This window comes from Mercenaria mercenaria, chromosome 16, assembly GCF_021730395.1.
Source record: "Mercenaria mercenaria strain notata chromosome 16, MADL_Memer_1, whole genome shotgun sequence".
Classification (NCBI taxonomy): Eukaryota; Metazoa; Mollusca; class Bivalvia; order Venerida; family Veneridae; genus Mercenaria; species Mercenaria mercenaria.
The window spans coordinates 26,183,125-26,203,679 of record NC_069376.1 but is presented as its reverse complement, the minus strand read 5'-3'; the positions used below and the strand labels follow the sequence as shown (position 1 = coordinate 26,203,679).

Genomic DNA, 20,555 nt, shown 5'->3' with positions numbered 1-20,555 from the left:
TTAGTATTTTGGTCAACATCTTAAAACTAATATAGAATTAAGAAATGTATGTACTTTATTATCTGTCTGCAAAATATTGACACTTCAGAAGCTATATTCCATTACATTTTTTTCATAGGGGAGTGGGGTTGTATAGGCATAGCCAGGATTTTCAGGGAGGGGGTATGAATACAAGCCGTTAAAGGGCAAGTGGGGACTGAGGGAGGGGGTAAGCATGAGAGGGGGTTACCCCTTGAGCAGGTGTGGGCCCTCCCCAAGAAATTTTTTGTATCTTTACCGGTAATGTATTTCCTGCAATTTGATGTGTAACTACACTCCCACACCCTTGGATCCTCCCTTATTTACAATAACCTATTTGAAACTTATATATAGCAGTTTAATTATCGCTGATCTTTGTAATTTAAAAGTAATAACTATTTTGCATGCAGACTATTCGCATATGCAACAACTCACAAAGTAAATATATGCAAGTTGTCGCGCGAAGCAAGCCGAAAAATTACAGAAAACATAATACATGTATAGAAATGGCATAAAGGGTAAGTTAATGGAATGAATTTTTCAAAATTTTCATGAAAAGGGGGTTGCATTCTCAACCATAGCACCCTCTCTTGGGTTATTGGGTGGTCCTAACTACATGAATACAGATAATATAAGGTAATTTTTTAACAATTAATATAATATAGTAAGGTAATAATTTAGGATCAGGTAAAATGAATGTGTATATTGGCTAACATCACACAATCTTTCCTTTAAAATTGGTAAGGGTCTACAATCATTCAGGTTTTCTTTTTATTTGATAAGGGTCTACAACCTGTGCTACCTTGGTCTCTGTGTTGATGCATAAACAAGTGTTAGATTATCATCCTGGAAGTGTAAAAAAATTCAATTTGTTGCTTTGAAGTGCCTATCGGTATGATTTTTCCCTTTAATACACAACCCAAATTAAGGCCAAAGGGTGAAATTGTCATAAAAAATTGTGAATTTCATTCAACATGTACTGAATTAATGAATATAACAAAACAGAAGAAAAATCCCAGCAAATACCTGCAAGAGATGTACCATTTAAAAAAAAGTTTAGATGCATTTGGAAAATTTCTCCAACATATTAAAAACATTGTCTTAACATAAAATTTCAAAACTATACGTCCAACAGTGAGCATTCATGACTAATATGGTTTGTGAGAAAATTTAACACATGAAGCATTAAATTTTAGACAAAATCCTCACTCGATTCTGCATAGGCGGACAAAACACCTCCTTTCGTAACATTTTAAGCTAAGAATTTTCAACAATTTAAATGTATAAGTATCAAAAGTAATCAAAATACATAGTCACTTTTATGTATTACAGATGTTTCTGTTGGCTTAAAATTTTAATTTATTTCATTTAAAGTAAATCAAATGTAGAGGGCATGTTATGTAAATTTACTTACATAAACGTTTAGTTACCAATATTTAATTCAATTTTGTCCATTTATTTCTATACGAGTGGGAAAGTTTGTCTAACATTTGCTGGCTAATACTAACAAAGAATGGAAAATATTCCACTTGAAAGCGACAACATTTTCTTTCACCTGCAAAAGACCAGATATCTTTTTTGCATAGAATGGAGAAATATTTTTAGCATGGTTCAAACTGAGGCCATCCAAATCAGCAATCATAATTATTCCAGTGATTTGTGTCTCGTCATCCTACAATACAGCATAGCATAGAAAACTTTCTATTTAACATTCAAACAAAACTGGCAATTATTAATCATTTAAGATAATGTGTCAGCTGAGAAGATCAATACAAACATGCTTATTATTTCAATACTTCATAAGGCTGAAAAACAGCTGTCATTCTGACAATGAAAGTACAGTATAACCTGCTCAAACGGTCACCTCTATTATGCAGCCAACCTGTCTTAAGCAGTCAGTGTCTCACAAAAATGGTCATTGATTCTATAAATTACCTGCATTAAGCTACCACCTGCTGTAAGCAGCCACTTTGTCTCACTCCCTTGGCTGGCTGCTTAAGACAGGTTTTACTGTACATGTATATGTTGTTGTTTTTTTTTAAAAGTGTTTTGTTCAGATTTATCAAATAATAAAAGTGTTTATATCAATCCGCTCATGTGACAAGTTATCTTAAATGAGCAATACTGATAACATTTTCATGAGAATTATGAAAACATCAATTATACTGGTACATGTTCACTTCAGCGCAAAATTATTGTAACTGCACACAAATAAATAACCAGATACTGAGGAGATGATATATAAAGTACATTTGCTACAAAAACGGCACTAGAGTTAGCGCTTTTAAGTCTAATCAGCTGTACATAACAGGGGAGACAATTAATTTTCTTTGCCTGCAAATTTTCTATTATTGGGTGATAAACTGTAATAGCAATTAGTGCCGTATTATCTCCGGTCATACTGTATTTTAACAACACTGTTTTATCACGGGCCTTACTGTATTCTTACAAAAGAAACATGCACAGCAAAGAAGACTTCTTATACCAGGATTTTGATAATATGACAATTAATAATGGTTATTGTAATAGCCGGTAGCTTCGTCCGACTCTGGTCATCGCTGTAAAATCCACATGAGCCGAATACACGCCGGATCAAGCTACTAATATAATACTGCGAAATCATTTAAATTCGCTGGCATGAAATTCCGCACAAATGTGAAAAAGGACTGTTTTGCACGGGCTTTAATTCACGCATTTTCAATTTTAGAAATGAAAAATAAAATTAAAAATAATAATAACGCGGTCTTTATTTCGCGCATCGGTCCTAGCCCGAGATACACAAAAAATTCGTCCTATGCGAATAAAAATGATTTCACAGTAACCCTTTCCATTATTTTCCATCTAATTAAAAAGATACTTTGATTTCAGTCAGTATGTATTTATTTGTGAAATACCGGTACGCGTAACATTTTTTACAGTATATTAAAACAGTATAATAATTATTCCCTTATTAAAGCCCAGTGTTCCGCATTAATTTGTTCCCTGCACCTTCTCCACATTAACAAGAGGTAGCAGATAAGTGACTTCAAACATACTGTCTTCTTACAAACTGTCAAGGAGAACATTCTACTTTAATGATGATCAAATTTGCACCTACACATATATAGACTAATGGCTTCTGCTCAAACTGCTGAGCAAAATAGGTTGGGCTTGGACTAACCAATATTTTCCTCTTTGAATTATTAAGAGCCGCAAAATTTTATCAATCCATCATATTCTGAATAAAAGAGGAACACTTACCTCTACCAGCTTTGTTAAAGATATAAAATTTGCCCTGAATATATCGTCTATGGCATACTTTGTTGGATCCCATTTACCTAATGTGAAACAACAACATTTGACATAAAACAACAAGAGGACCATGATGGTCCTGAATCGCTCACCTCTTCCCACATGACCCAGTTTTGAGTATGACATCGTTTTTTCTATTATTTGACATAGTGACCTAGTTTTTGAGCTCATCTGGCCCAGTTTTGAACTTGACCTAGATATTATCAAGATAAAAATTCTGACCAATTTTCATGAAGATCCATTGAAAAATATGGTCTCTAGAGAGGTCACAAGGTTTTTCTATTATTTGACCTATTGACCTATTTTTCGAAGGTACGTGACCCTGTTTTGAACTTTATCTAGATATCATCAAGGTGAACATTCTCACTAATTTTCATGAAGATCTCATGAAAAATATGGCTTCTAGAGAGGTCACAACGTTTTTCTATTTTTATACCTACTAGCCTAGTTTTTGACCGCATGTGACCCAGTTTCGAAAGTGACCTAGATATCATCAAGGTGAACATTCAGATCAATTTTCATGAAGATCCATTGAAAAATATGGCCTCTAGAGAGGTGAAAAGATTTTTCTAATTTTAGACTTAATGGCCTAGTTTTTGAGCGCAGTTGACCCAGTTTCAAACCTGACCTAGATATCATCAAGATGAACATTCAGACCAACTTTCATACAGATCCCATGAAAAGTATGGCCTCTAGAGAGGTCACAAGGTTTTTTATTATTTGACCTACTGACCTAGTTTTTTATGGCACGTGACCCAGTTTCAAACTTGACTAGATATCATCAAGGTAAACATTCTGACAAATTTTCATGAAGATCCATTCAAGGGTATGGCTCTAGAGAGGTCACAAGGTTTTTCTATTTTTAAGACCTACTGACCTACTTTTTGATCACAGTTGACCCAGTTTCAAACTTGACCTATATATCATCAAGATAAACATTCAGACAACTTTCATAAGATCCATGAAAAAAATGGCCTCTAGAGAGGTCACAACGTTTTTTCATTATTTGACCTATGACCTACTTTTTGATGGCACTGACCCATTTCGAACTTGACCTAGATATCATCAAGATTAACATTCTGACAACTTTTTATGAGATCCATTCACAAGTATGGCCTCTAGAGAGGTCACAAGGTTTTTCTATTTTTAGACCTACTGACCTAGTTTTTTACCGCACATGACCCGTTTCAAACTTGACCTAGATATCATCAAGATGAACATTCAGACCAGCTTTCATACAGATCCCATGAAAAATATGGCCTCTAGAGAGGTCACAAGGTTTTTCTATTATTTGACCTACTGACCTAGTTTTTGAAGGCACGTGACCCACTTTCGAACTTGACCTAGATATCATCAAGATGAACACTCAGACCAACTTTCATACAGATCCCATGAAAAATATGGCCTCTAAAAAGGTCACAAGGTTTTTCTATTATTTGACCTACTGACCTAGTTTTTGATGGCACGTGACCCACTTTCGAACTTGACCTAGATATCATCAAGATGAACACTCTGACCAACTTTCATGAAGATCTCATAAAATATATGGCCTCTAGAGAGGTCATAAGGTTTTTCTATTTTTAGACCTACTGACCTAGTTTTTCACCGCATGTGACCCAGTTTCGAACTTGACCTAGATATCATCAAGGTGAACATTCAGACCAATTTTTATGAAGATCCATTTGTAAGTATGGCCTCTAGAGAGGTCACAAGATTTTTCTATTTTTAGACCTACTGACCTAGTTTTTGACCGCACGTAACCCACTTTCGAACTTAACCTAGATATCATCAAGATGAACATTCAGACCAACTTTCATACAGATTCCATGAAAAATATGGCCTCTAGAGAGGTCACAAGGTTTTTCTATTATTTGACCTACTGACCTAGTTTTTGAGGCCACGTGACCCACTTTCGAACTTGACCTAGATATTATCAAGGTGAACATTCTGACCAATTTTCATGAAGATCTTATGAAATATATGGCCCCTAGAGAGGTCACAAGGTTTTTCTATTTTTAGACCTACTGACCTAGTTTTTGACCGCACGTGACCCAGTTTCGAACTTGACCTAGATATCATCAAGATGAACATTCTGACCAACTTTCATAAAGATCCCACAAAAAATGTGACCTCTAGAGTGGTCACAAGCAAAAGTTTACGGACGCACGGACGCACGGACGCACTGACGCACGGACGACGGACACCGCGCGATCACAAAAGCTCACCTTGTCACTTTGTGACAGGTGAGCTAAAAATAACCAAAAGATTTATAACTACTTAAGCTTGCGATCTTACAAGGAATTAAATTTTTATCTAAAATCAAAAAAATATTCCAGCATGTTGATTGTTTCAGTCAAAGTGAAATAAAAACTTAAGAATTTAACATACATTGAATACATCATTACAAAAAATAATAATTTTTTCTGTATCCTATCATTTTCGTTACAAAACAGTTTGTCATTTCAAGGTTTATAGACAAATTCTACCAATGAAAAATCCCTACAACCAGGTAGACAAATTCCCTCAAGTCAACCTAATATGCTTGTCCCTGTTAAAACACGCTTACGCTAGAATGACGTCACGTTTACATGCAGATACGTCAATGTTTTTGTTGCGACCAGAGAGAGCACTACTATACTTTATCTACTGTTTTAGATTAAAGGCACATTAGAATTGAAACTAGAGCTATCACTAAAGGTGATGAATGTACCCCCCGCATGCACTGACACAGTACATTGCAATTTGACACACACAAGACTGCATAATTATGTGGACTGTGTGTATATAGACTGTATGTATACAGTATAGTAACAAAAAACAAAGTCCCATAACTATGCAGAATATTTATCTAAAAGAATGTAACATGCACCATGCACAACTAGGGTTGGTACTGATCACTTGTGTGAAGTTTCATTAAATAGTGTGCAAGGGTTTGGTAGATTAGGCACGCACAAGATTGCATATGCAGACTGTATGTACATAGTATGTTAACAAGAAACAAAGTCCCATAATTCTGCAATTTTTGTCGCTGAAAGAACCTAACATGCCCAACCACTGTTGTTACTGATCACTTGTGTGAAGTTTCATTAAATTGTGTCAAGGGGATGAGGAGAGATGGTGCGCACAAGATTGTGTCTATGTATATAGTATAGTATCAAAAAAAACAAAGTCCCATAACTCTGCAAAAAAATTTTCTGAAAGAACCTAACATGCCCCATGCACAACTACTGTTGGTACTGATCACTTGTGTGAAGTTTCATTAAATTGTGTCAAGGGGATGAGGAGAGACGGTGTGCACAAGATTGTGTCTATGTATATAGTATAGTAACAAAAAAAACAAAGTCCCATAACTCTGCAAATTTTTTTTATAAAAGAACCTAACATGCCCCATGCACAACTACTGTTGGTACTGATCACTTGTGGGAAGTTTCATTAAATTGTGTCAAGGGGATGAGGAGAGATGGTGCGCACAAGATTGTGTCTATGTATATAGTATAGTAACAAAAGAACAAAGTCCCATAACTCTGCAAATTGTTTTTCTAAAAGAACCTTACATGCCCCATGCACAACTACTGTTGTTAGTGATCACTTGTGTGAAGTTTCATTAAATTCTGTCAAGGGGATAAGGAGAGATGGTGCGCACAAGATTGCGTCTACGGACAGACGACCAGACGGACAGACAGACAGACGGACAGACAGACAACCTGAAACCAGTATACCCCCCCCTTACAACTTTGTTGTCGGGGGATACAATAACTTATAGCAAAACCATGTTTTAACACTGTTTATACACTCAGGCGGTAATACGTCGTACAAATAATTTCACGAGTGCTGTGCCCTCGTGAAATTATTACGCTAGACGTATAACCGCCCACCTTGCAAAAATAGTGTTAAAGCACTCTTTTGCTATAAATTATTTCTTAAATAAAAATTCTTCTTGTATGTTGCATATTAAAAAAATATCTCAGCAAAAGAATTTTTCTTATCTACCATTAAGGTATTAGGCCCATAATAGAGTACCTCCTTTTTGAAGAGTATTCAATTCCTACCATAAACCTACTTTGACTGCAATTTTCAGCGGGGTATAGGTTCAAGCCCCACTGGGATCAAATTTTTTCCCCCTTATTTTCCTTTTTTTCTAATAAGGTTTTACTTCTTTCAAGACTATTTATTGATTTATTGTACAAAAGCAGAAAAAATTCATTTGATAAACGATTTCTTGCTGTTCAAAGTGAATTTAGCCCTGAAACAGAAGCGATAGAGTTAGACATCTTTAAAAATACTGAGTTACATGCGGTAAAAGTTCTCTATTTTGCCTTCATTCTTTAGATTACATATTGTGGAAGAAATGTAGGTAGGTTTTACTTCTGCCCCAACCATATTTTTGAATAAAGTGAGCAAATTTCAAAACAGACCCGCAGGATTCGACCTTAATTTTTCAATGATGGAGTTAGAATTCTGTCTCATTAAATCCGTTTACTTGAGACACCCTAGAAAAAAATGATATCGACAGTTTTATAATTGTTTAGCAATAGTCTGATGTTTCTTTTATAAAAAATAATGGTATAATGAATTCTCTGCAAACATTTTGGATGACTTTGAAAACTGTCTCTACTTGAGCTTGAGGAAATACCATAAATTACACAAAATTTATAAAAAAAAACTGCATGGTAAAAGTTTTTAAAAACTTACAACAGAATGCAAAGCACAGTCAACTTTAAGAATATACCAAGCAAATGCCATTTTTTAAACATTACTTTTAGGGGTCTAATACCTTAAGCTAAAATTTGACTGCAGAATTTTCTTCCATAATATAGGCATACCTGGTCTAAATATCATGACTCTCCTCCCTTGTCTATCCCTGTGAGGTAATACACCAGTTACCCCTGCGTCCAATACATGCTTTACTGCAGAGGGACGTAAATTCTCAAACAACTGCTTATTCTTTTCATCTGCCCTCATACGGAAATGTTTCATAATAAGGTTAAAGGCGCGATCATAATCAAATTTCTTGGCACGTAGAAATCTCAGTAAGTAGGCGTCATCCATCCTGATCTTCAACTCTGAAATGAAACAAATAGAATTTAACCTTTTAATGTGTATATCACCAGAGAAACTGAAATCAATTTCAACTAGAGCTGCTATTGAGAAAAGCGCATGTCTCCCATAACTGCCTAATCAGACTTTCATTGCTTTGAGTTTGGTAATTGATCTAGAAAAAGAAAAAATAAGTTTCAAATCTATATGCCTTTTAGCTGTATGTACTTGCACGCAAAACTTTAACCAGGATTTTCTAAGTCCAAAAGGGGGCATAATTTGGCCAAAATGAAGGTCAGAGTTATGGGACTTGGTGCTATCAACTAGTTTTATAACCCCGAAGGCACATGTGAAGTTTCAATTCAATTTCTGCATTAGTAGATTAGGAGATAGTAACTTGCATGTAAAACTTTAACCAGAATTTTCTAAGTCCAAAAGGGGGCATAATTTGCTCAAAATACATGTCAGAGTTATGGAACTTGACCCAGTGAGGTTGGTAATTGACCTAGAAAAAGAAAAAATAAGTTTCAAAGCTATATGCCTTTGAATGATAGCTGTATGTACTTGCATGCAAGAACTTAACCAAGGTGTGATGCTGACGCCGATGCCGACACCGATGCCGACGCCAGGGTGAGTAGAATAGCTAGACTTTCTTCGAATAGTTGAGCTAAAAACAAGTTTCAAGGGCCATAATTCCGAAGTGCCTGGGCCGATCTGGCTAGTTACTGAACTTGGCCGAAGACTTATTGGCAAACACATTTTGTTCAAGTTTGGTGCAGATCAGATGAGAAATGTTTGACTTAGAATGCGGTCAATATTTGTGACAGACACACAAACAGGAGTAAATCAATATGTCTCCCGCACCACTGTGTGTGTGAGACATAAATATTGGCAATGTGTCAATTTTCCATAAAGGGGTTGTTTCTTTAGTGTGCTCAGTAGTTCAATGAAGAAATTATGTACAATAAAACAGAAATCACTTGCAACAGGAAGGGCAAAACTCTGGCGTTCTAAAAAGGGTTTAGAGCAATCCTAAAGTAGACAATATATAAGACTGAAGATTAAATTATATCAACTTGAGTCATTGATGTTTAAATGAGTGCTGTTCCAATTTAGAAAATAAAGTAAGAAAATTTCTGCAGTTTATACCTTATTGCAGTCAAATTTTCACTTTTTGCAAGAACTTTATTTAATTTAATATTTGCAAGTTTGTCATATATCCAGAGTTTCCATGAAAAAGACTGTTACAATAGTATCAGTTTCTACATCATAACATGGTATATACAGATACATTTCTATTTTAACTTTTCATGAAGTAGACAAGTCAAAATTTGCATAAAATTAAATTGGGCAAATTCACAAAATAATATTCACACAAATCCAATAAGTTTTATCTTTCAAACAACTCGAGAAAAAAAACAATTACATATTTACTGAAGATAAATTTTGATGGATTTGCATGTGCGACTGTTTTTGTTGGAAAGCAAAGAAATATAGAATTTTAGAGGCCCAAAATACCTTTGTTAAAACTAGAGCTATCACTAAAGATGATGAATGTACCTCCCACATGCACTGACACAGTACATTGCAATTTGATGCACACAAGATTGCATAATTATGTGGACTGTGTATGTATACAATATAGTAACAAAAAACAAAGTCCCATAACTATGCAGAATATTTATCTAAAAGAACGTAACATGCACCATGCACAACTAGGGTTGGTACTGATCACTTGTGTAAAGTTTCATTAAATTGTGTGCAAGGGTTCGGAAGATTAGGCGCGCACAAGATTGCATATGCAGACTGTATGTACATAGTATGTTAACAAGAAACAAAGTCCCATAATTCTGCAATTTTTGTCGTTGAAAGAACCTAACATGCCACATGCACAACTACTGTTGTTACTGATCACTTGTGTGAAGTTTCATTAAATTGTGTCAAGGGGATGAGGAGAGATGGTGCGCACAAGATTGTGTCTATGTATATAGTATAGTAACAAAAAACAAAGTTCCGTAACTCTGCAAAAACAATTTCTGAAAGAACCTAACATGCCCCATGCACAACTACTGTTGTTACTGATTACTTGTGTGAAGTTTAATTAAACTGTGTCAAGGGGATGAGGAGAGATGGTGTGCACAAGATTGTGTTATGTATATAGTATAGTAACAAAAAACTAAGTCCCGTAACTCTGCAAAAATTTTTTATAAAAGAACCTAACATGCCCCATGCACAACTACTGTTGTTACTAATCACTTGTGTGAAGTTTCATTAAACTGTGTCAAGGGGATGAGGAGAGATGGTGCAAACAAGATTGTGTCTATGTATATAGTATAGTAACAAAAAACAAAGTCCTGTTACTCTGCAATTTTTTTTCTGAAAGAACCTAACATGCCCCATGCACTACTACTGTTGTTAGTGATCACTTGTGTGAAGTTTCATTAAATTGTGTCAAGGGGATGAGGAGAGTTGGTGCACACAAGATTGTGTCTATGTATTATAGTATAGTAACAAAAAACAAAGTCCCGTAACTCTGCAATTTTTTTTCTGAAAGAATCTAACATGCCCCATGCACTACTACTGTTGTAAGTGATCACTTGTGTGAAGTTTCATTAAACTATGTCAAGGGGATGAGAAGAGACGGTGTGCACAAGATTGTGTCTACTGACGGACAGACGACAGACAGACAACCTGAAACCAGTATACCCCCCCCCCACCCTTACAACTTTGTTGTTGGGGGTACAATAAGCAGCACAAATAATTAGAATATGCAATCATATTTAAATCAGTTTCTTCTTTGCAGACATTAATGTCAATGTAAAATTCAAAGATTTTAATTTTTATAATATGTTCTAAAAATAACCTTAATTTCATTGGCAGAGACCGCTCACCATCTTTCAAAATATATTTCATGTTTAATGGTTAGTGGGTTTTTCCCATTAAACATAACATTCTAAAAATAGAATGGAAGTTGAACTGACCTGTAGCTCTAGTTACAATTATGAACAGTGGAAAAAATCGGCTACTTGTGTTACCCCTGCCAATGATAACTGGCCAAAATGCTCAGTTTACAATCAACTACAATATTTTTCAGCAATAAGAAACTGTATACACAATGATTCCAGGAATTTTAAGTGTCTTAATTTAAATTTTAATAAGTTTTCACACAGTTATTGTTATTTTCAAACATTAGATATGTTGCAACAAATACTTGATACTTATTCATATAATAAAACAGTTATTGACACTTGAGCTATTGGATATGAGGTGATATTCTCCGGAACAGGGCAATATTGACCTCGGCTATCACCTCTTCCGGTGAATATTACATCAAATCCAATGGCTAAAGAGTCAATAATTGTATATGAATATATTTACCCTGTTTTCTTAGTATCTTGTTGCCTGTATTATCACTAATGAATAGATTTACCATGTTTTTAAATATCATGTTGCCTGCATATCACTTTTGAATAGATTTATCCTGTTGCCTGTACATCTCTAATGAACTGATTTACAAACAAGAGCTGTCACTAATGGTGACAAATACCCCCGCAGCACCTTGACCTTTGACCTGGTGACCCCAAAGTCAGTAGGGGTGGTGTACTCAATAAGTACTATCAGCATGTGAAGTTTGAAGGTCCTGGGTGAAGTGGTTCGCGAGTAAAGTGCCTTCATGCAAAAAGTTAACGTTGGCCCCTGTGACCGTGACCTTCGACCTGGTGACCCCAAAGTCAGTAGGGGTGGTGTACTCAGTAAGTACTATCAGCATGTGAAGTTTGAAGGTCCTGGGTGCAGTGGTTCGCGAGTAAAGTGCCTTCATGCAAAAAGTTAATGTTGGTCCCTGTGACCTTGACCTTTGACCTGGTGACCCCAAAGTCAGTAGGGGTGGTGTACTCAATAAGTACTTTCAGCAGGTGAAGTTTGAAGGTCCTGGATGCAGTGGTTCGCGAGTAAAGTGCTTTCAGGCAAAAAGTTAAGGTTGGCCCCTGTGACCTTGACCTTTGACCTGGTGACCCCAAAGTCAGTAGGGGTGGTGTACTCAACAAGTACTATCAGCATGTGAAGATTGAAGGTCCTGGGTGCAGTGGTTCGCGAGTAAAGTGCCTTCATGCAAAAAGTTAACGTTGGCCCCTGTTACCTTGACCTTTGACCTGGTGACCCCAAAGTCAGTAGGGGTTGTGTACTCAATAAGTACTATCAGCAAGTGAAGTTTGAAGGTCCTGGGTGCAGTGGTTCGCGAGTAAAGTGCCTTCATGCAAAAAGTTAACGTTGCCCCCTGTGACCTTGACCTTTGACCTGGTGACCCCAAAGTCAGTAGGGGTCGTGTACTCAATAAGTACTTTCAGCAGGTGAAGATTGAAGGTCCTGGATGCAGCGGTTCGCGAGTAAAGTGCCTTCATGCAAAAAGTTAACGTTGGCCCCTGTGACCTTGACCTTTGACCTGGTGACCCCAAAGTCAGTAGGGGTGGTGTACTCAACAAGTACTATCAGCATCATGTGAAGATTGAAGGTCCTGGGTGCAGTGGTTCGCAAGTAAAGTGCCTTCATGCAAAAAGATAACGTTGGCCCCTGTTACCTTGACCTTTGACCTGGTGACCCCAAAGTCAGTAGGGGTTGTGTACTCAATAAGTACTATCAGCATGTGAAGTTTGAAGGTCCTGGGTGCGAACCCAGTGGTTAGCAAGTAAAGTGCCTTCATGCAAAAAGTTAACGTTGTGACGAACGTATGAACTAACAAACGGACGGATAGTTGAAAACTAATATGCCTCCCTTCGGGGGCATAAAAATGTTTTTACAGTATCATGTTGCCTGTATTTCACTAGTGAATAGATTTACCCTGATTTTGAGTACAATGTTGCCCATATATCACTAATTAGTTGATTTACCCTATTTTGGAGTAGCATGCATGTTGCCTGTACATTACTGATGAACTGATTTACCCTGTTTTTAGAGTATCGTATTGCCTGCATATCACTAATGAATAGATTTACCCTGTTTTTAGTATCTTGTTGCCTGTATATCACTAATGAATAGATTTACCCTGTTTTTAGTATCTTGTTGCCTGTATATCACTAATGAATAGATTTACCCTGTTTTTAGTATCTTGTTGCCTGTATATCACTAACGAATACATTTACCCTGTTTTTAGTATCTTGTTGCCTGTATATCACTAATGAATAGATTTACCATGTTTCTGAGTATCAAGTTCCCTGAATATCACTTATGAATAGATTTATCCTGTTTTTGTTAGTATTATGTTGCTTGCACATCACTAATGAATAGATTTTCCTGGTTTTTGAGTAACATGTTGCCTGCAAATCACTACTGAATGATTTACCCTGTTTTTTAGTATCATGTTGGCTGCATATCACTTAAGAATAGATTAACCCTGTGTTTGGAGTATCATGTTGCCTGTATACAAATGTATCACTAACAAATAGATTAACCCTGTGTTTGGAGTATCATGTTGCCTGTATATCACTAATGAATAATGTTACCTGGTTTTTTGAGTATCATGTCTCTGAGTGCCTGTATATCACGCTCTCTCCATTCAGGTTTCTCATTCAACTCCACTTCTGCTTTTATGATCAGCTCATCACTCAGTGTGCAAACATATTCTGTATCATCAAGTTCATTACTTGTTGCCATAGTTAAAGTTAAACATCAATAGCCCTGAAAACAGCAGAATATAAATAAATTTCAGAAAAGACTGTATAAAACACAACATACAGGCTTACAGGTTTTTCTTTTATCTGCTTTCTGTCTATCTTTTGTCCCTTTCACACTTCTCGCGAAAATCTCGAAAGTACCTGAAGTAGGCGGAGTGCTTTTGTATTCATCACTCATTTTGACACCGTGCAAACTGAACAGTCAATTAGCGAGTGTGCATCAAAGAAAATCTGGCTACTTGCATTTTGCTTTGTGGTTAGATTTAAGCGAAGTTTGAAAATCCAAAGCTTCTATTTTGCTCAAGTCACCCACTTGTGAGAACCCGGCTGTTGCTCCTCTCTTTTGAGAAACACGGACAAGGCAAGTGCCATGAAATTTAAGTGAAGGTAAAGATTAAAATACTACAGAGCAAGATCCAATAGGTAGTGCGAGTCACAATACAGCTTTACCTTTGTTAATATCTGACACCATTACACCGCTAGTAAAATTATATGTCATTTAAATAGATATGTCTCATTTTCTAAAATGAAAAAAAATGAAATCCTATAAGCGGAATATACAGGGAAGAGCCGGAGTGCGAACTAGGACCCGCTCTTTTCAAGTCAAAGTTGGCAAGGGACACTAAACCCCGCTCTTTTCATGTCGAAATTGTTAATATGTTTAATATTAAAATAATTCATAGCCTGTCCATGAAGCTTTAAAAAATTACAACTCGGGTACACATTGAAAGAGATTGTAAGTAATTCTTACAAAATGTAGGTTCTTGGCAAACTGGACAGAAAATGGGCCATATATGCATTTAAAACAGTTATTCATTTAGAAAAGATATTTGAATACCAAAATGTGAAAATTATTAGTGTTTCAAACCTTTTTGAATTTTGAAAATCCATAAATGAGCAGAAAAGTTATTAAGAATTAAAAATTCCAATCCCATATACAAACGATGTAAAAACATTTGTTTTGCCCACCACCATATAAACAGATGTTTATGCATGATGTCACGGCGATCTCTCCTATTGATGTACAGGATAATTCTAGCTAAGTTGTGACAAGTCTGGGATGTACTTGTTCAAGGTTTGGTATAGATCTTGTCTAAATAATGAAATTTCAGGTAGACCAATTTTACATTCTGATATTACCCATTGTCTTACCTAAATTTAAGGAGGGGGATATTGACATGTCAAAAAATATAATGATATACTCTCCTTAAATTTAGGTAAGACAATGGGTAATATCAGAATGTAAAATTGGTCATGTATAATACATTTCTAGAGTACAATTATTTGGACTAGTCTAGTACTGGCTGGCATCCTAAAAACGGACACTTTTGGAATATTTTTCATGATAACTCGGGAAATAGGTATATGTACTGGTTGAAATTTCACGTGAACAAAGCTAGGTTCTTCTCCCAACTAAAGAGCTAATTTGTTTACTTTTAAAATTAGGTCAAGTATTTTTTGAGGCCCGAACCAAGGGCCATCAAATCACTTGTTTTAAGGTCAAACAGTACCATGTTTACGGACAGCGAGTTGTCACTTAACTGATTTTCAATTTATGTTTAATATTGAATTAAACTTTATTTTCAACCAAGGAAAAGTAGTCAAATAGTGTCTGAATAACAGAATTGTACGAATTACAGTACCTCTCTCGAATCGATAATTTCATCATCTCTACCTACTAAATCTTTTGAATTTCACTTTTCGAAGTTAACATTTTGATATGAAAATGTGTTTTAGGGTGTATTAAAATCATGCACTAAGTTATAAATCAAAGTTGAATTTCCCCGATTTAAATGTTTACTCTGAAACGTCTCATCTGCTTACCTCAAATTTGCATGGGCCCTTAGATTTAATGGCGGGACCCTACAGAAATACTGCGTATGCACCCCACGACACTTCCAACTTTCCCCAACATGTAAACATGCTTCTGAGTGCAGATGAAATGAAATGTAGCATTTCTTGTAAAATACTTAAATTTAACCATAGTAACTTACCTGTTTTGTTGAAAATCAAGCGTCCATTTGATCGTAAACAGATAAACAAGGTTAAAGGCTGAAATAAAGCATTTACGGGACTGTCCAGTTTTGTGGTCGTCCGGATTTGGTGGTCGCCAGCCAGTATGGATTTTATCTTGAATACTTTGACATTAACATAATTAAGTCAATTTTATAAGTTTATTCTGCTCCTTACCTACAAAGAGTTATCAATTTATAGAAAAAATCACCAGATTGTATAATATTCAATCCCAGCAACCATTAAGCTTACTTCCTTATTCGCAAATCCTATTTGTCATGTCGCGAAAATATATGAATTTTAGATGCTACATAAAGATCTCAATACCGTGTAGATTATATAATAAAAAATCAATAACTGATACTCAGTATCAAACAATTTATCAAAAAAATATGTTAAAATAAGATAAATATATATTCAAAAACCTTTTTTCCCCTGCAAAATACTTTGACACTCGTTTGTTTACAGGCTTAAAACCGCTATATTGAATTTTCTTCGAAGTGTCTAGCCGGGGCATGACTAGATACCGGAAAGGGCCCTTTCCGTGATATTTGATCGGAAAGGGCCTAACATGATCGGAAAGGGCCTGCCATATGTTTATTATTGGAATTGATTTAACTATTTCTTCATATTTCATTATGACATAATAAAAGAAAATAAATTACGAAAAAAAGTTACCAATTTGTTATTTTTAAAAGAATTATAGACAAAATACGAGTCATGACATAAACCGCGCTGATCGGAAATGGCTTAACATGATCGGAAAGGGCCTGTCACATGTTTATTATTGGAAATCATTTAATTATTCTTCATATTTCATTTAACAAATGAAAAAGAAAATAATTTAAAATAAAACAATTATTAATACTCGAATTTTAAATGAATTATAGATAAAATACGGGTCATGACATAAACCGCGCTGATCGGAAAGGGCTTAACATGATCGGAAAGGGCCTGCTATATGTTTATTATTGGAACTAATTTTATTATTTTTTCACATTTCATTTAACAAATAAAAAAGAAATTATTTAAGATAAAAAAATTATCAATATTCGATTTTTAAATGAATTATGGACAAAATACGGGTCATGACATAAACCGCGCTGATTGGAAAGGGGTTAACATGATCGGAAAGGGCCTGCTATATGTTTATTATTGGAAATTGTTTATTTATTTCTTCATATTTCATTTATCAAATCAAAAAGAGAAGAACATACGAAAAAAAATATATGAATTTTTGATTTTTAGATGAATTATAGGCAAAATACGCGCCAGTACATAAAGCGCGCTGATCGGAAAGAGCTTAACATGATCGGAAAGGGCCTGTTATATGTTTATTATTGGAAATTATTTATTTCTTTCTTCATATTTCATTTATCAAATCAAAAAGAAAAAAACTTAAGAAAAAAATAACATTTATTTTTATTTTTAAATGAATTATTGACAATATACGCGTCAGTACATAAACTAAATGTATTTTAGTTATATGTTTTAACTCCGTGCACATTGATGAGATGATAATAAATACAGATCTTTCTTAAATATTTATAAAACATGTATTTATTGGAAGTTTAATAATAACAAATATTCTTGCAATATACTTATAAAGTTTATTGCTCATCGTTCTGTTAAAAGTACCTTATAATTGTTATTAACGAACGGACAGGTTATTCATATGTCACCTATCAATCAACAAGTTGAGTTAACACTGATTGCTACGTGTCAATCAAAATATTTAAAGAAGGTTAGATGTTTTTACGGCTTTTCGTTGACAAAATAATTTGCCATTGAGTAAATGATGCTTTATTCAATAATATAATATATAAACCATAGACTGATTTCAGAAACGCAACATTCGAATAATAATGCTATATTTGCTGATAGTTACGTTACACGCCTAGAAAAGCACACCAGTGGCAATATGCATTTCAAATATAAATGTGCCTTCTATGGTGTATCTGGAATGTCAACACGTAAAAAATTCAGGCCAATGTATGATAGATTATTAAAGGACAAACCAAGGTAAGAAGTAAATTTCTATTTTTGCTAAATATTTATAATATTTTCTTTCGGTGAAAGAACAAGACATTATAAACTTTTGCTAATCTAAGTAATGGAAATAGTTACAATTTGTAAACCAAGTACTATCATAATCATATGTTAAGTGTAAACAAACATGTGCATGCAACCGTGAGTTGCCAAAAACACATTATAATAATTAGCTTCAGTACCTATTCAAATGTTGGTATGTGAAATGACGTGTAGTGAATACATACATTATTAACAAAATAGTAATACAATATAAAATAAAAGCATCAATACGACGTTTAGAAATAACATTACAGATTGGATATACCATTTTTTTTTTATATATACGAATACGTATTATTTTTATAAACTTATACGATAATGATTTTTAAATACATATGTTTTATATTTCAGGTATGTCTTCTTAAATATCGGAGGAAACAACATTGTCAACTACTGTTCGCCGGCTGATATATTTACGGCTTTATAAGCATTTCTTGTGCAAAAATAAAAATACTACCGAATGTACTTGTGTTTTTTTTCTTCAATTCTTCAATTTGCAGGAATAACGACAAGTATTAAATTAGATAAAAGCTTATCATATTAACTGCACTTACCTCACAGAATATACAGTTCGTCTTACACTGTTCCGTGCAAACGGTACACACATGCATGCTAAGAATCAGGTGACTTTTTACTCAAAACATTTAGCGGCATTGTTTGAAGAAGCAATTAAAGTCAATAAAGGCTATTATCTGTCCAAAAGGCAAAGTGTATAAAAATATTGTTATAATAAAAAGACATTATTTGTCACATGGCACTTGTGTGTGCTTACAAATATACTGATTAATTGATATAATCAATAGGTGTGATAATGCAATCAAACTCTATCAGGACTAATCAGAAACACGTGTTTGTTACGCCGCATATATTCAAAGGCCGGTCCTTTCCGATCAGTGCGGTTTATGCACTGACATGTGTTTTGTGTATAGTTCATTTAAAAATCGATAATGATCTTTTTTCTTAATTTATTTTCTTTTGTTAAACGAAATACGAAATATGAAGAAACAATTAAATAATTTCAAATAAAAAACATGTGACAGTCCCCTTCCGATCATGTTAGGCCCTTCTCGATCAGCGTAAAATATGTCATAACCCATATTTTGTCTATAATTCATTTAAATATCATAAATAGCTATTTCATAATTCATATTTATTTTCTTTTCTATTTCATAAATGAAATATGAATAAATAAATAAATAAGTTTTAAAAATAACAAATTGATAACTTTCTTTTTGTAATTTATTTTCTTTTATTATGTCATAATGAAATATGAAGAAATAATTAACTAAATTCCAGTAATAAACATATGGCAGGCCCTTTCCGATCATGTTAAGTCCTTTTTGCGGAAAGGGCCCTTTCCGGTATCTAGTCATAGCGTCTAGCCGTCCGGTAACCGGACGACTAGCCTGCGTTCTAGTCGTCCGGTTACCGGACGGCTAGCAAATCCTCAGGGGACTTTCTAGTCGTCCGGTAATTGATTTCTTAATGAATAAGTAATGATTTTATATAGTTTTAAATGTTATTTACTTAAAATATCAATACTTATCTGATTTTTCAGTCGATTAACTCCTTGAGGCCGATATCATAATATACATGCTGCGGCGAGATAAGAATTACCACCTGACGTCGAAGAACATTATCTGATCTTATCATAATCGCACTCGTGTGCAGTCAATTGAAATCATGCATGGAAATATTATTAACACTGGTGTAAATCAAGCAATACTTATAAAATATTCAAAGTTTAATCAAATATTTATATATATCCACTTTTGTCCGTAACTTATATCCAAATAAAATAATAATTTCACTTCGAAACATTCACCATTTTTACAAACCTATTGCGTTTAATAAATATTTGAACATTTCCGATTTCTTTACATTTTTCATATGTGAACACGTTTAATTCCAATAAATAGAAATACATTATTAAAACAGAGTATTTGCATCAGCATTACTCAAAATTAACACCCATTTTTGAGAAAATATCGATGGTTTATTTTGTAGTAAATTATTTTTAAACATGTACACAAACGTTGTGTGACACGCACTGAGACAGTTAAACTGTAATATTTACACCCATCTTTGAAGAATTATTAAATTTACAAAAAGCGTTTATTTATACACATTTTTATGTATGAAACATGTTTTGCTGTGTTATTTTTATCCATTTGAATTTAATGCAATGTAAGGGTACGAATATTTCAGCTTTCTAAAACTTAAAATTTCCCGACCATTTATTTCTCTGATAATGAAATTTCATCGTCGGAATCATCATCCGACGAAACTGATACATCAAAATCAGCATGAAAATGAATATTTTTCTTCAGTGTAAGAAAAATCTCTGGCAGCCGACTTTATTTTAATCTTTTGAAATACAGTATGAACGAAACACAGCGGAGTTCGTCTTTTTCATTTCGTTTACCGCATATTTAC

The 20,555-nt window shown here is 34.4% G+C and overlaps 1 protein-coding gene across 3 annotated transcripts in view; it reads right to left on the bottom strand.

Annotated features, from left to right (window-relative positions):
- The window catches only part of LOC123540753 (alpha-tocopherol transfer protein-like), a 35,226-nt gene extending 18,668 nt beyond the window's left edge, over positions 1-16,558 (bottom strand). For 2 of the 3 annotated variants that reach the window (XM_045326014.2, XM_053526450.1), the window contains exons 1-4: positions 16,454-16,558; positions 13,845-14,019; positions 8,133-8,372; positions 3,259-3,335 (exon numbers count right to left, since the gene is read on the bottom strand). In XM_045326014.2, the coding sequence (XP_045181949.2) occupies positions 3,259-3,335; positions 8,133-8,372; positions 13,845-13,995 (468 nt within the window). In that variant the 5' untranslated portion in view covers positions 13,996-14,019; positions 16,454-16,558. Of the gene's footprint in view, positions 1-1,573; positions 1,691-3,258; positions 3,336-8,132; positions 8,373-13,844; positions 14,020-16,453 lie in introns of all 3 variants that reach the window. The other variant, XM_045326015.2, reaches the window with a different exon arrangement.
- Between the last annotated feature and the right edge of the window lie 3,997 nt (positions 16,559-20,555).